This window comes from Choloepus didactylus, chromosome 3 (genome assembly GCF_015220235.1).
Source record: "Choloepus didactylus isolate mChoDid1 chromosome 3, mChoDid1.pri, whole genome shotgun sequence".
NCBI lineage: Eukaryota > Metazoa > Chordata > Mammalia > Pilosa > Megalonychidae > Choloepus > Choloepus didactylus.
Genome location: NC_051309.1, coordinates 109,435,268 through 109,449,249, shown reverse-complemented (window position 1 = coordinate 109,449,249; position 13,982 = coordinate 109,435,268). Strand labels below are relative to the sequence as shown.

Genomic DNA, 13,982 nt, shown 5'->3' with positions numbered 1-13,982 from the left:
AGGGTACTACACCAGTGCAAGGTGTTAATAACGGCAGTATATGGGAATCCTGTAATGCATGATTGTTCTGAAAACCTACAAGTTCCTAATAAAGAAATAAAACCTGTTATGAAAGAAAAAAAGTTATCTTTTGAACTAGAATAAAGGTAGCACACTATTACAAAGACTTAATAATAAAGGAGTAGTTGAGAGAAAATGGACCTATTGTAAACTACGGACTATAATTAACAGTGATACCTTTAATATTCTCTCATCAACAGTAACAAATGTACCACATCAATAATAGGGGTCAACAATCGGGAGGGGATAAGGTGTATGAGATATTTTGTGTTTTTTTATAGTTTTACTTTATATTATTATTATTGTTATTGGAGTAATGAAAATGTAAAATTGTAGTGAAGATTGCACAACCATGTGATGATACTGGAAGCCATTGATGGTATACTGTGGATGAACTGTATGGTGTGTAAATATGTCTCAATAAAATTGCATTAAAAAACAAATCTCTAGGAATCCTAAAAAAAAAAAAGAGAGAGAGAGATTCTAGGTGGCTATTGCAGATTCTGAGGAAGAGATATGAGTGCTGGACAGACTGTAGCCTATTAGGTGCTGAGACTTGTTTGGATTTGGAATATACTTTGGAGGTAGAACTGACAGGGATGAGAAAAAGAGGAGAATCAAGAAAGGCCATATACTTTTAGGTTTGTGCAACTAGAAGCAGGTTTGAAGAAGCCAGTCAAGAGTTCTGCTTCAGACATGTTAAATTTGAGATACCTCATAGAAAGTCAAGTGGAGATACAAAGGAGGCTAATGGATATTTTTCCAGTTTCAATATTGGTTCTTCTATTTGTTTCAAAATTATTTTCTGTATTTTTCATGTGGCAATTTTTTTTTCATAGTGCATATACTCGAAGTTGTTGAAATGATCTTTGATTATAATTCTCTCAAGTGATTTTCCTTGCAGAAAGCTCGAGACTGTATTTACCTTTAAGGAATGTCCTAAGTTTCAGAAGTATCTGTCCGATACTTCTGCAGCTTCCTCAGTTTAAGAGATGCATCATGTCTTAGTAGGAATATGATACATGGCAGTTGACTAAGCACCTACCAGTCTGTTGTCCTCCTTATTATCCAATGCTCTAAAGCAGGAGTTGGCAATCTACAGCCAATGGGCCAAATCCAGCCCCCGCCTGTTTTTCAAAATAAAGTTTTATTGAAACACAGCCATACCCACTTGTTTAGACATCATCTATCAGTACTTTCACACTACAGTGGCTAATTTGAGTACTTGTACGGAGACCTATGACCCAAAAGCCTACAATATTTACTATTTGTCCCTTTAAGAAAATGTTCACCACCCCCCATTCGCAAGTTCTTTCCTATCATAAAGTCTCACGATTTTACAATTTAAAGAAGAATGAACAGGAAATGAGCTAAGATTTATACTCATATGCCATCTGAATCAATTGTGAGAGCAAATCTGATATTCAACATTTAATGTTAATGATTTCTTTTTTTTCTTTCCTTTAAAGCTGAGAATCAGAGTACAATTAAAACAACAGAAAGACAAGGTAAATTAATTTTCTTTTCTCTGGGTATATTCATGGGCAAAATTGCACAAATAAGACAAAGGAGACCAGTCAGTTTGAGGGCAAGGTGCAATCGTACTGGAAAAACCATTATATGGCAACAAAAATCTTTGGGAGACTTTGGATTAAAACAAACAAACAAACAAACAAATAACTGCAGACTGTGAGAACAGCCACAGACTTGCCTATCTGAGTGCTCTGTGGCTAAGGTGAAGCACCAGGCCCAGGTGAATAAAGAAAGACTGTGGAATTTGTTTTCTGCACAGAACCCCGCTGCTTTTGGCCTATTTCTGTTGTCAAGGTACCCTCGCCCAGATGTATAGCATGTCTGTGAGCTGTCATCTCGGTACTAACAAAGCCTGGTTTTGGCATTCATAAAGATGATGCTATAAACCACAATTAACAACCTAAAATGCTATTCTTTCCAGAAGAGGTCATGTTTTACCATCCCTTAGTTCTAAACTTAATGAATTTTGGAAGATGGAGCAACACAAATTGAAAAGGAACATTAAGCTGGAGAAAATGGTAATATTGTATCTTCTTGTTGTTCTGAAATTATAAATACAGGGTGTTTTTAATCTTCCTACCCCCTACCTGGCACTTATGTATATGACAAATCTTGTAGATTCTCAATCCCGGTGGGAAATCAACCTAGAGGAGCATGTAACTTGAAAAAAAACACCAAAATCAAAATGATAAAAATTATGAATGCCTCTAATATTTTCACAGCCAATGATCTAAGTAATCATCTTATCTACCTTCTACCTCTGTATTCAAGGAATTCAAAACTGAAAATAGTATGCTTCTAAGTTTTAATTATATATTTTTTACTACATAGTATGTCTCCATTAATAGAAACATTGTTTTTATATTGTTAATTCCTCTCTTTATTTCACCCCACTACCATATTCTTCTATTCATATTTCTGTCTGCATAGTCTAGAAATGAGCAAGCACTCAGAAAACAAAACAAACCAGGGCATTCAGGAAGAGACAGCAGTATGGCATTGGCTGATGCTTCACATTTTTCTGAAAGAAGTCCTTCCCCTCTGCTTCATGGATTGGTTACCAAGGAAAAACTAAAGATGGAAAAGATTTGAGCAGCTGCCAAAATTGTCAGCCCCTTGCAACTTTTTTTGTTTAAAAGAGCTATATTTACAAAATGACAGCTATAAAAATAATTGTTTTTTAAGTGGAACTTAAAGCTCATTTAGATTCTTTTAATTTTGAGTTATGTAAACTAGCTCTCCTAAAACAGATAGCAGGCAAATAATTTTTTTGAATCATGACTACAAAGAGTAAGACATTCTACAAACCAAACCAAACAAACAAAAAATTAAATCTTATTTCTCTCTACAATCAAACTTCAGAAATATGCTGTGGCTAAATAATTAATCCAGATTCTCCAAAAATAAGGCAAATTAACAAATTTGTTAACAGGGCATTTTTTATACCTCTGCCGTCAATTCTAATCATTTGTTTGTTTAAAGTCTTCTTCAGTCATTCACATTTGTCATCAAAGATGTCCAAATGTCAAATTTATGAAACATTCACTCCTATGATCAAGGATAGACAACTTAAAATAGTTAGCATTTCTCTTATAGGTGGAAGTTGAGATCTAATTCTAGCCCACAGATTTATTAGTACTGCTTCCTTTTACAAATAGGAGCTTACATGCATTTAGTCTTTGACAGTATCATACATAGTTCTCATATTGAAATTTTCTTTCAAATATGCATCTAGCTTTAATTTTCTTTAACAATTATATTTTTACAACTCATTTCAAAACTATTAATAAGGGTCTAGAAATTGATTATTTTGTGTAAGACTTTTCTGGGGAATTACAATAAAAATGAGGCAACTGTATATAAAATGCAAACTATAAGCAATTCTAGAAACATATGATACTTAACTTTATTAAATAAATATAGAACATAGTTATAGTTACATAGAAATGATCAATCAAAATCTGAAGATATTTCCATTCATTCCATTCAATTGAGCAAATGTAGTATACAGTGGATAGCTGAGTTTAATGATGCTTAGCATGAGAAATTCATGCTCAATTTCAAAAGCACATGGGAAAATCAGACTTCAACTGCCCACTGTAACGTATCTGGTAAGGCTTCAAATTTACTATGATCCTTTCCTGAATGTACAGAATGTTTTATCAACCAGCTATCACTAAACAGTGCATTCAATAAATATTCTTTCTGGACCCATTATGTGTAATGCCAGCTAAGAGCCATGAGTGATACACAAAGCCTGACATCAAAAGTCACCAAGGGAGATTAAACAATGTTATAAATAGCTATAGCAACTTCTAGTAGTTAGGCAGGTATAAAGTAATGTGTCAGAGGAGGGAGAGATTTTTGTTCTTTCCTTTTACTGAGTAGGGGAAAAGCAGTTTAAGGAAAGGTTCATGAAAGAAGTGACTTTCTAACTGCCACATTACCAAGCCTACTCATTTTTCTAACTCTATGTTCAGATCTGAAGAGGAGATGGAAACGCCCACTGAAAAGTAATGAAGAGCTGATTATTCCCTCAGGAGATATATAGACATCATGTGGCCATTAGGATAATTTTAAGCAATAACGGAAGTCACTTTTTCTTTAGCCTTATCATTTTCCCACAGGCAGGCAGAACTAATAACTTGTCCTGAAAAGGAGCCCTTTGATTTTTTTGATAAGAGATATTAGCCCTGAGGAAAAGTCAGCCGAAGGTGCCTTGGTGTATTGGGAAAGGAATAAACTACTTGTCCTTAGTTTTCTGGAAAACACACCATTCCCATAACGATTGGCACAAGTTGTGAAAGATCTCGTTGTACTCGTTTTCTTTGCTTTCTTAACTGTGTTTCAGAGCCTCAATTGCATTGTAGACATTAAATTTGGTGGAAAAGCAGAAGCCAGAGCAGAAATTACAAGTCCCACCAAATCTGACCACTGGCCTTTGGAAAGGAGGAGGCTCTGTCCTGTCTGAGCACATTCATTGTGCTGGAGGTTCTATGGAACACCTGGGGATTGGTTGCTGGTCTCTAGGAATTCACAAAAGTGAAGCATGAATCATTCTATCTGAGAAACTTGTTTATCTAGTTTTTTTTTCATTTTTTTTTTTTAACTTTGGATGCCAGAACCTCGACATTTATTGTTCAGTGCAGATCTGCTTAAGCTAGAAATACACCGTCCACAAAGCAGTATCTAGAGATATCTTTACTTGGAATTTTATGATGTCTAAAATATTAGAGAATAAAGGAACTCACTTATGAATTAAGAATTATATAGATGTATGTGTAGTGGAGTTCTGGCATAAACTTCCCGTTCTTTCCCACGTAGAAAATAGTACAAATTCTGGGCATGGCTAAAAGGTTTCTAGTCTAGTTCAGGGATCTGCTGAGTTGCTAAGAAGTACTCTGAACAATTTTGTGCCACTCTAGTCTACACTGAAATGTCACAAAACTCAGTCTAACTGATGTGCTGCCCAGTATTCACTTTAGGTACTAACCATCTTGAATGATATTGCTGAGTCAGTGTATGCCTTCAGTGACCTCTGCAATGTGCTTTCTTCAGTATGTTAGGATTAACTCTCCCTGTCTCTTTGCATCTATCTGCATGATCTGCTTTGGCCTGTTGAAGGGACTATGTGTTCAGTTTTGTTTTGTTTTTAATAGGAAAAAATACCTTCTTGATTGGGAACTAAATTGAAAATTGATTGTGTTTCATATGACAAAAATAAGAGGTGCATTCTTATAACTCATTCCCACTGAAATGCAATGGCTTAGGCAGCATAGAGTCATGGTTAACACATAGACTTTAGAGACCACCCTCAAATCCTGGTTCTGCCACCTGGTTGCTGTGTGATATTGGGCAAATTGCTTAATCTCTCTGAGCTTCATTTCCATCTTTGAGAAATGCAAATATTAATAATACCCTAATCAAGTGAGTTAATGTTTGTAAAGCAGTTAGAACAGTGTCTGGCATTTAGTGATCCATATGGGTTTGAAAATAAAATCCTTTTCAATATGTCCATGTCCATATTCTGAATTGTTCGCATTCACATTCTCAGGCAGCATACAACACAAGGACACTTACATATTGAAAAGTTTCATAGTATTTTCAGGTCATGTTTTCCAATTTGAATATGAGTTGAGATGATGTACTTACGTTAATAGTGGTAAGAACATTCTAAAATGTTGAGGACCGATTTTATTGAACTCATTTATATTAGTGCCATAACCAAACAAGATGAACTCAATTCACTTAAAATCTGTTGATTACTTGGCATAATGGAAAGCAAGTGGAATTTTTAGTTATAATTGACTTACATCCTAGCTCTTCCACTTACTGTTAGACATATTATCTATCTCTCTGAATCTCAGTGTCTTCTAGTCTTTAAAAACAGAATTATAATGTTTTATTTAAGAATAAAGTGAATTAGCACATTTGAAAGTATCAGCACAGAACCTCATTCATTCTTTGTACACTGTATATAAACTTCTGGTTATTAATAAATATTAAAATCACAAAATGAGAATCTATCCTCCCTCTTCAACATTATATTCCCACAGAGGTACCTACAGTAAGTAAATCTCCACTTATATTTATTATTGTGTTAGAGGATGTTATTATCTCTCTTAGTCCTGCTGGGGGCCAAAGCAAAGTTAAGGGAATTTGAGATAAAGCATTCTTTACATTGTTAGAAAAGTACCCATAGATCAGAAATGTAGGTTCCAGTGAGAGAATAAATTAATTTTCATCACCTGAAGACAAAAAGACATCCCTTTTGATATTTTGCCCATCAAGTAACCAAGGAGTGCCATTGTAGGTAAAAAGACAAAGTACATATGACAAAATCATGGGTAGAAAGGAACCCTGTTAAGAATCTAAAATCTCAAAGTCAGAAGAAATTGCAGGTATATATCTGCATATTCCTCTCCCCAAACATGGGATTGTACCAACTATATTCTTCGCATTTACTGTCTCTACCACTTATATAAAAGACCATCATCTTCTCTAATAATAAAAGCCTATAGTAGAATGTGTTTCTTTCCCTAATTTTCAGGATGTCAGAGTTGGTTCTTGTGGCCAACTCCAGCAATTGGTTATTACTTGGTATTGACTTTAAGAAGAAGCCTCTTTCTCCCCCTTTTTTGTTCTTACTTCCTATTTCTATTTTATTAATCCTAAGGCATTTATCATTGTTTAAGCCCTTACATCCTTTTTCTTGAGTTCTAAGTACAATTCAGTCAACAATAACATATTCTCTCTTATTATGACCCTGGCATATTGCTTTGCTTTGTTTTTTATCTCATTTCACATCTCTCAGCTTGTTATGTGCTTCTTACCTGCCCTAAAAGAATGCAAGCTCCTAAATTCAGTAACTGTGTCTTGTCCTCTGGTGTATTTCCTTCAACATCTAGCACTGAACCCAGAATACATCTCTATTTGTTTTTTGTTATTGTTAAATGAAATGAAAAAAAATCACAATACAAATAAGTTTTTTAAATATAGTCAAGATAGTAAAAAAATAAAAATATGATCCCATAGATTCATTTTGCCTTTACTAGCAGTTACTACTCCTGCCAAAAAGTTCATTTACCATTCAATAAAAATTTATAGGCTCTTTTCGAGACACTGTTCTAGCATTTGGGAAACATCAGTGAGCAAAATAGGTAAAGATCCTTGGCCTAAAGGATCTTAATATTCTGGTAGAGGAGACAAGCTATAATCAACAAACATAATACATAAGGAAATTATATAGTAAATTAGAAGATGATAAGTGCTATTAAAAAGAAAATGTAGATACTATATATGTAGAAGTATGTTCTTGCATTACCAGGGACTGTGCATGCTCAGAACCAATTCATTGAAACAACCCTTGAATTCTTTGAAAATCTCCTTGCCCACCTGGCCTAACCATTGGCACACACTTCTCCTAATCCCCTATAAAAGAATTCCACCCGGAGGCGGGGCAAGATGGCAGACTGGTGAGCTGTATGTTTTAGTTACTCCTCCAGGAAAGTAGGTAAAAAGCCAGGAACTGCGTGGACTGGACACCACAGAGCAATCTGTCTTTGGGCATACTTCATACAACACTCATGAAAACGTGGAACTGCTGAGATCAGCGAAATCTGTAAGTTTTTGCGGCCAGGGGACCCGCGCCCCTCCCTGCCAGGCTCAGTCCCGGGGGAGGAGGGGCTGTCAGCTCCAGGAAGGAGAAGGGAGAATTGCAGTGGCTGCTCTCATCGGAAACTCATTCTACTGATTCAAACTCCAACCATAGATAGACTGAGGCCAGACACCAGAGACTCTGAGAGCAGCCAGCCCAGCAGAGAGGAGACGGGCATAGAAGGAAAACAACACAAGAAGCTCCAAAGTAAAAGCAGAGGATTTTTGGAGTTCTGGTGAACACAGAAAGGGGAAGGGCGGAGATCAGGCCTTGAGGCGCATATGCAAATCCCGAAGCAAGGCTGATCTCTCTGCCCAGGGCACCTTTCCTTAATGGCCCTGGTTGCTTTGTCTATTAGCATTTCAATAACCCATTAGATCTCTGAGGAGGGCCGTTTTTTTTTTTTTTTTTTTTTTTTTTAAAAATTTTTTTTTTTTTTAAATCCTTTTTGCTTTTTCTAAAACAATTACTCTAAGAAGCTCAATACAGAAAGCTTCAAAGAATTGAAATTTGGGCACGTCAAGTCAAGAGCAGAAATAAGAGAGCTCTGAGACAAAAGGCAATAATCCAGTGGCTGAGAAAATTCACTAAACAACACAACTTCCCAAGAAAAGGGGGGTGTCCGCTCACAGCCACCATCCTGGTGGACAGGAAACACTCCTGCCCATCGCCAGCCCCATAGCCCAGAGCTGCCCCAGACAACCCAGTGTGACGGAAGTGCTTCAAATAACAGGCACACACCACAAAACTGGGCGTGGACATTAGCCTTCCCTGCAACCTCAGCTGAATGTCCCAGAGCTGGGAAGGGGGAGCAGTGTGAATTAACAGAGCCCCATTCAGCCATCATTTGAGCAGACTGGGAGCCTCCCAACACAGCCCAGCAGCCCAGAACTGCCCTGGGGGGACGGCACTCACCTGTGACATAGCACAGTCATCCCTCAACAGAGGACCCGGGGTGCACAGCCTGGAAGAGGGGCCCACTTGCAAGTCTCAGGAGCCATACGCCAATACCAAAGACTTGTGGGTCAGTGGCAGAGACAAACTGTGGCAGGACTGAACTGAAGGATTAGACTATTGCAGTAGCTTTAAAACTCTAGGATCATCAGGGAGATTTGATTGTTAGGGCCACCCCCCCTCCCCGACTGCCCAGAAACACGCCCCACATACAGGGCAGGCAACACCAACTACACACGCAAGCTTGGGACACCAATTGGGCCCCACAAGACTCACTCCCCCACTCACCAAAAAGGCTAAGCAGGGGAGATCTGGCTTGTGGAGAACAGGTGGCTCGTGGACGCCACCTGCTGGTTAGTTAGAGAAAGTGTACTCCACGAAGCTGTAGATCTGATAAATTAGAGATAAGGACTTCAACTGGTCTACAAACCCTAAAAGAACCCTATCAAGGACAGCAAATGCCACGAGGCCAAAAACAACAGAAAATTATAAAGCATATGAAAAAACCAGACGATATGGATAACCCAAGCCCAAGCACCCAAATCAAAAGACCAGAAGAGACACACCTAGAGCAGCTACTCAAAGAACTAAAGATGAACAATGAGACCCTAGTACGGGATATGAAGGAAATCAAGAAGACCCTAGAAGAGCATAAAGAAGACATTGCAAGACTAAATAAAAAAATGGATGATCTTATGGAAATTAAAGAAACTGTTGACCAAATTAAAAAGATTCTGGACACTCATAGTACAAGACTAGAGGAAGTTGAACAACGAATCAGTGACCTGGAAGATGACAGAATGGAAAATGAAAGCATAAAAGAAAGAATGGGGAAAAAAATTGAAAAACTCGAAATGGACCTCAGGGATATGATAGATAATATGAAGCGTCCGAATATAAGACTCATTGGTGTCCCAGAAGGGGAAGAAAAGGGTAAAGGTCTAGGAAGAGTATTCAAAGAAATTGTTGGGGAAAACTTCCCAAATCTTCTAAACAACATAAATACACAAATCATAAATGCTCAGCGAACTCCAAATAGAATAAATCCAAAAAAACCCACTCCGAGACATATACTGATCACACTGTCAAACATAGAAGAGAAGGAGCAAGTTCTGAAAGCAGCAAGAGAAAAGCAATTCACCACATACAAAGGAAACAGCATAAGACTAAGTAGTGACTACTCAGCAGCCACCATGGAGGCGAGAAGGCAATGGCACGATATATTTAAAATTCTGAGAGAGAGGAATTTCCAGCCAAGAATACTTTATCCAGCAAAGCTCTCCTTCAAATTTGAGGGAGAGCTTAAATTTTTCACAGACAAAGAAATGCTGAGAGAATTTGCTAACAAGAGACCTGCCCTACTGGAGATACTAAAGGGAGCCCTACAGACAGAGAAACAAAGACAGGACAGAGAGACTTGGAGAAAGGTTCAGTACTAAAGAGATTCGGTATGGGTACAATAAAGGATATTAATAGAGAGAGGGAAAAATATGGCAAACATAATCCAAAGGATAAGATGGCCGATTCAAGAAATGCCTTCACGGTTTTAACGTTGAATGTAAATGGATTAAACTCCCCAATTAAAAGATATAGATTCGCAGAATGGATCAAAAAAAATGAACCATCAATATGTTGCATACAAGAGACTCATCTTAGACACAGGGACACAAAGAAATTGAAAGTGAAAGGATGGAAAAAAATATTTCATGCAAGCTACAGCCAAAAGAAAGCAGGTGTAGTAATATTAATCTCAGATAAAATAGACTTCAAATGCAGGGATATTTTGAGAGACAAAGAAGGCCACTACATACTAATAAAAGGGGCAATTCAGCAAGAAGAAATAACAATCGTAAATGTCTATGCACCCAATCAAGGTGCCACAAAATACATGAGAGAAACATTGGCAAAACTAAAGGAAGCAATTGATGTTTCCACAATAATTGTGGGAGACTTCAACACATCACTCTCTCCTATAGATAGATCAACCAGACAGAAGACCAATAAGGAAATTGAAAACCTAAACAATCTGATAAATGAATTAGATTTAACAGACATCTACAGGACATTACATCCCAAATCACCAGGATACACATACTTTTCTAGTGCTCACGGAACTTTCTCCAGAATAGATCATATGCTGGGACATAAAACAAGCCTCAATAAATTTAAAAAGATTGAAATTATTCAAAGCACATTCTCTGACCACAATGGAATACAATTAGAAGTCAATAACCATCAGAGACTTAGAAAATTCACAAATACCTGGAGGTTAAACAACACACTCCTAAACAATCAGTGGGTTAAAGAAGAAATAGCAAGAGAAATTGCTAAATATATAGAGACGAATGAAAATGAGAACACAACATACCAAAACCTATGGGATGCAGCAAAAGCAGTGCTAAGGGGGAAATTTATAGCACTAAACGCATATATTAAAAAGGAAGAAAGAGCCAAAATCAAAGAACTAGTGGATCAACTGAAGAAGCTAGAAAATGAACAGCAAACCAATCCTAAACCAAGTAGAAGAAAAGAAATAACAAGGATTAAAGCAGAAATAAATGACATAGAGAACAAAAAAACAATAGAAAGGATAAATATCACCAAAAGTTGGTTCTTTGAGAAGATCAACAAGATTGACAAGCCCCTAGCTAGACTGACAAAATCAAAAAGAGAGAAGACCCATATAAACAAAATAATGAATGAAAAAGGTGACATAACTGCAGATCCTGAAGAAATTAAAAAAATTATAAGAGGATATTATGAACAACTGTATGGCAACAAACTGGATAATGTAGAAGAAATGGACAATTTCCTGGAAACATATGAACAACCTAGACTGACCAGAGAAGAAATAGAAGACCTCAACCAACCCATCACAAGCAAAGAGATCCAATCAGTCATCAAAAATCTTCCCACAAATAAATGCCCAGGGCCAGATGGCTTCACAGGGGAATTCTACCAAAATTTCCAGAAAGAACTGACACCAATCTTACTCAAACTCTTTCAAAACATTGAAAAAAATGGAACACTACCTAACTCATTTTATGAAGCTAACATCAATCTAATACCAAAACCAGGCAAAGATGCTACAAAAAAGGAAAACTACCGGCCAATCTCCCTAATGAATATAGATGCAAAAATCCTCAACAAAATACTTGCAAATCGAATCCAAAGACACATTAAAAAAATCATACACCATGACCAAGTGGGGTTCATTCCAGGCATGCAAGGATGGTTCAACATCAGAAAAACAATCAATGTATTACAACACATTAAAAACTCGAAAGGGAAAAATCAATTGATCATCTCAATAGATGCTGAAAAAGCATTTGACAAAATCCAACATCCCTTTTTGATAAAAACACTTCAAAAGGTAGGAATTGAAGGAAACTTCCTCAACATGATAAAGAGCATATATGAAAAACCCACAGCCAGCATAGTACTCAATGGTGAGAGACTGAAAGCCTTCCCTCTAAGATCAGGAACAAGACAAGGATGCCCGCTGTCACCACTGTTATTCAACATTGTGCTGGAAGTGCTAGCCAGGGCAATCCGGCAAGACAAAGAAATAAAAGGCATCCAAATTGGAAAAGAAGAAGTAAAACTGTCATTGTTTGCAGATGATATGATCTTATATCTAGAAAACCCTGAGAAATCAACGATACACCTACTAGAGCTAATAAACAAATTTAGCAAAGTAGCGGGATACAAGATTAATGCACATAAGTCAGTAATGTTTCTATATGCTAGAAATGAACAAACTGAAGAGACACTCAAGAAAAAGATACCATTTTCAATAGCAACTAAAAAAATCAAGTACCTAGGAATCAACTTAACCAAAGATGTAAAAGACCTATACAAAGAAAACTACATAACTCTACTAAAAGAAATAGAAGGGGACCTTAAAAGATGGAAAAATATTCCATGTTCATGGATAGGAAGGCTAAATGTCATTAAGATGTCAATTCTACCCAAACTCATCTACAGATTCAATGCAATCCCAATCAAAATTCCAACAACCTACTTTGCAGACTTGGAAAAGCTAGTTATCAAATTTATTTGGAAAGGGAAGATGCCTCGAATTGCTAAAGACACTCTAAAAAAGAAAAACGAAGTGGGAGGACTTACACTCCCTGACTTTGAAGCTTATTATAAAGCCACAGTTGCCAAGACAGCATGGTACTGGCACAAAGATAGACATATAGATCAATGGAATCGAATTGAGAATTCAGAGATAGACCCTCAGATCTATGGCCGACTGATCTTTGATAAGGCCCCCAAAGTCACCGAACTGAGCCATAATGGTCTTTTCAACAAATGGGGCTGGGAGAGTTGGATATCCATATCCAAAAGAATGAAAGAGGACCCCTACCTCACCCCCTACACAAAAATTAACTCAAAATGGACCAAAGATCTCAATATAAAAGAAAGTACCATAAAACTCCTAGAAGATAATGTAGGAAAACATCTTCAAGACCTTGTATTAGGAGGCCACTTCCTAGACTTTACACCCAAAGCACAAGCAACAAAAGAGAAAATAGATAAATGGGAACTCCTCAAGCTTAGAAGTTTCTGCACCTCAAAGGAATTTCTCAAAAAGGTAAAGAGGCAGCCAACTCAATGGGAAAAAATTTTTGGAAACCATGTATCTGACAAAAGACTGATATCTTGCATATACAAAGAAATCCTACAACTCAATGACAATAGTACAGACAGCCCAATTATAAAATGGGCAAAAGATATGAAAAGACAGTTCTCTGAAGAGGAAATACAAATGACCAAGAAACACATGAAAAAATGTTCAGCTTCACTAGCTATTAGAGAGATGCAAATTAAGACCACAATGAGATACCATCTAACACCGGTTAGAATGGCTGCCATTAAACAAACAGGAAACTACAAATGCTGGAGGGGATGTGGAGAAATTGGAACTCTTATTCATTGTTGGTGGGACTGTATAATGGTTCAGCCACTCTGGAAGTCAGTCTGGCAGTTCCTTAGAAAACTAGATATAGAGCTACCATTCGATCCAGCGATTGCACTCCTCGGTATATACCCGGAAGATCGGAAAGCAGTGACACGAACAGATATCTGCACGCCAATGTTCATAGCAGCATTATTCACAATTGCCAAGAGATGGAAACAACCCAAATGTCCTTCAACAGAGGAGTGGATAAATAAAATGTGGTATATACACACGATGGAATACTACGCGGCAGTAAGAAGGAACGATCTGGTGAAACATATGACAACATGGATGAACCTTGAAGACATAATG

The 13,982-nt window shown here is 37.2% G+C and overlaps 1 protein-coding gene across 2 annotated transcripts in view; it reads left to right on the top strand.

The window, feature by feature from the left end:
• EMCN (endomucin) overlaps positions 1 to 13,982 on the top strand; it is a 112,980-nt gene that overhangs the window by 70,701 nt on the left and 28,297 nt on the right. For both annotated transcript variants that reach the window (XM_037830335.1, XM_037830336.1), the window contains exon 5: positions 1,530 to 1,568. In XM_037830335.1, the coding sequence (XP_037686263.1) occupies positions 1,530 to 1,568 (39 nt within the window). The remainder of the gene's footprint in view (positions 1 to 1,529; positions 1,569 to 13,982) is intronic.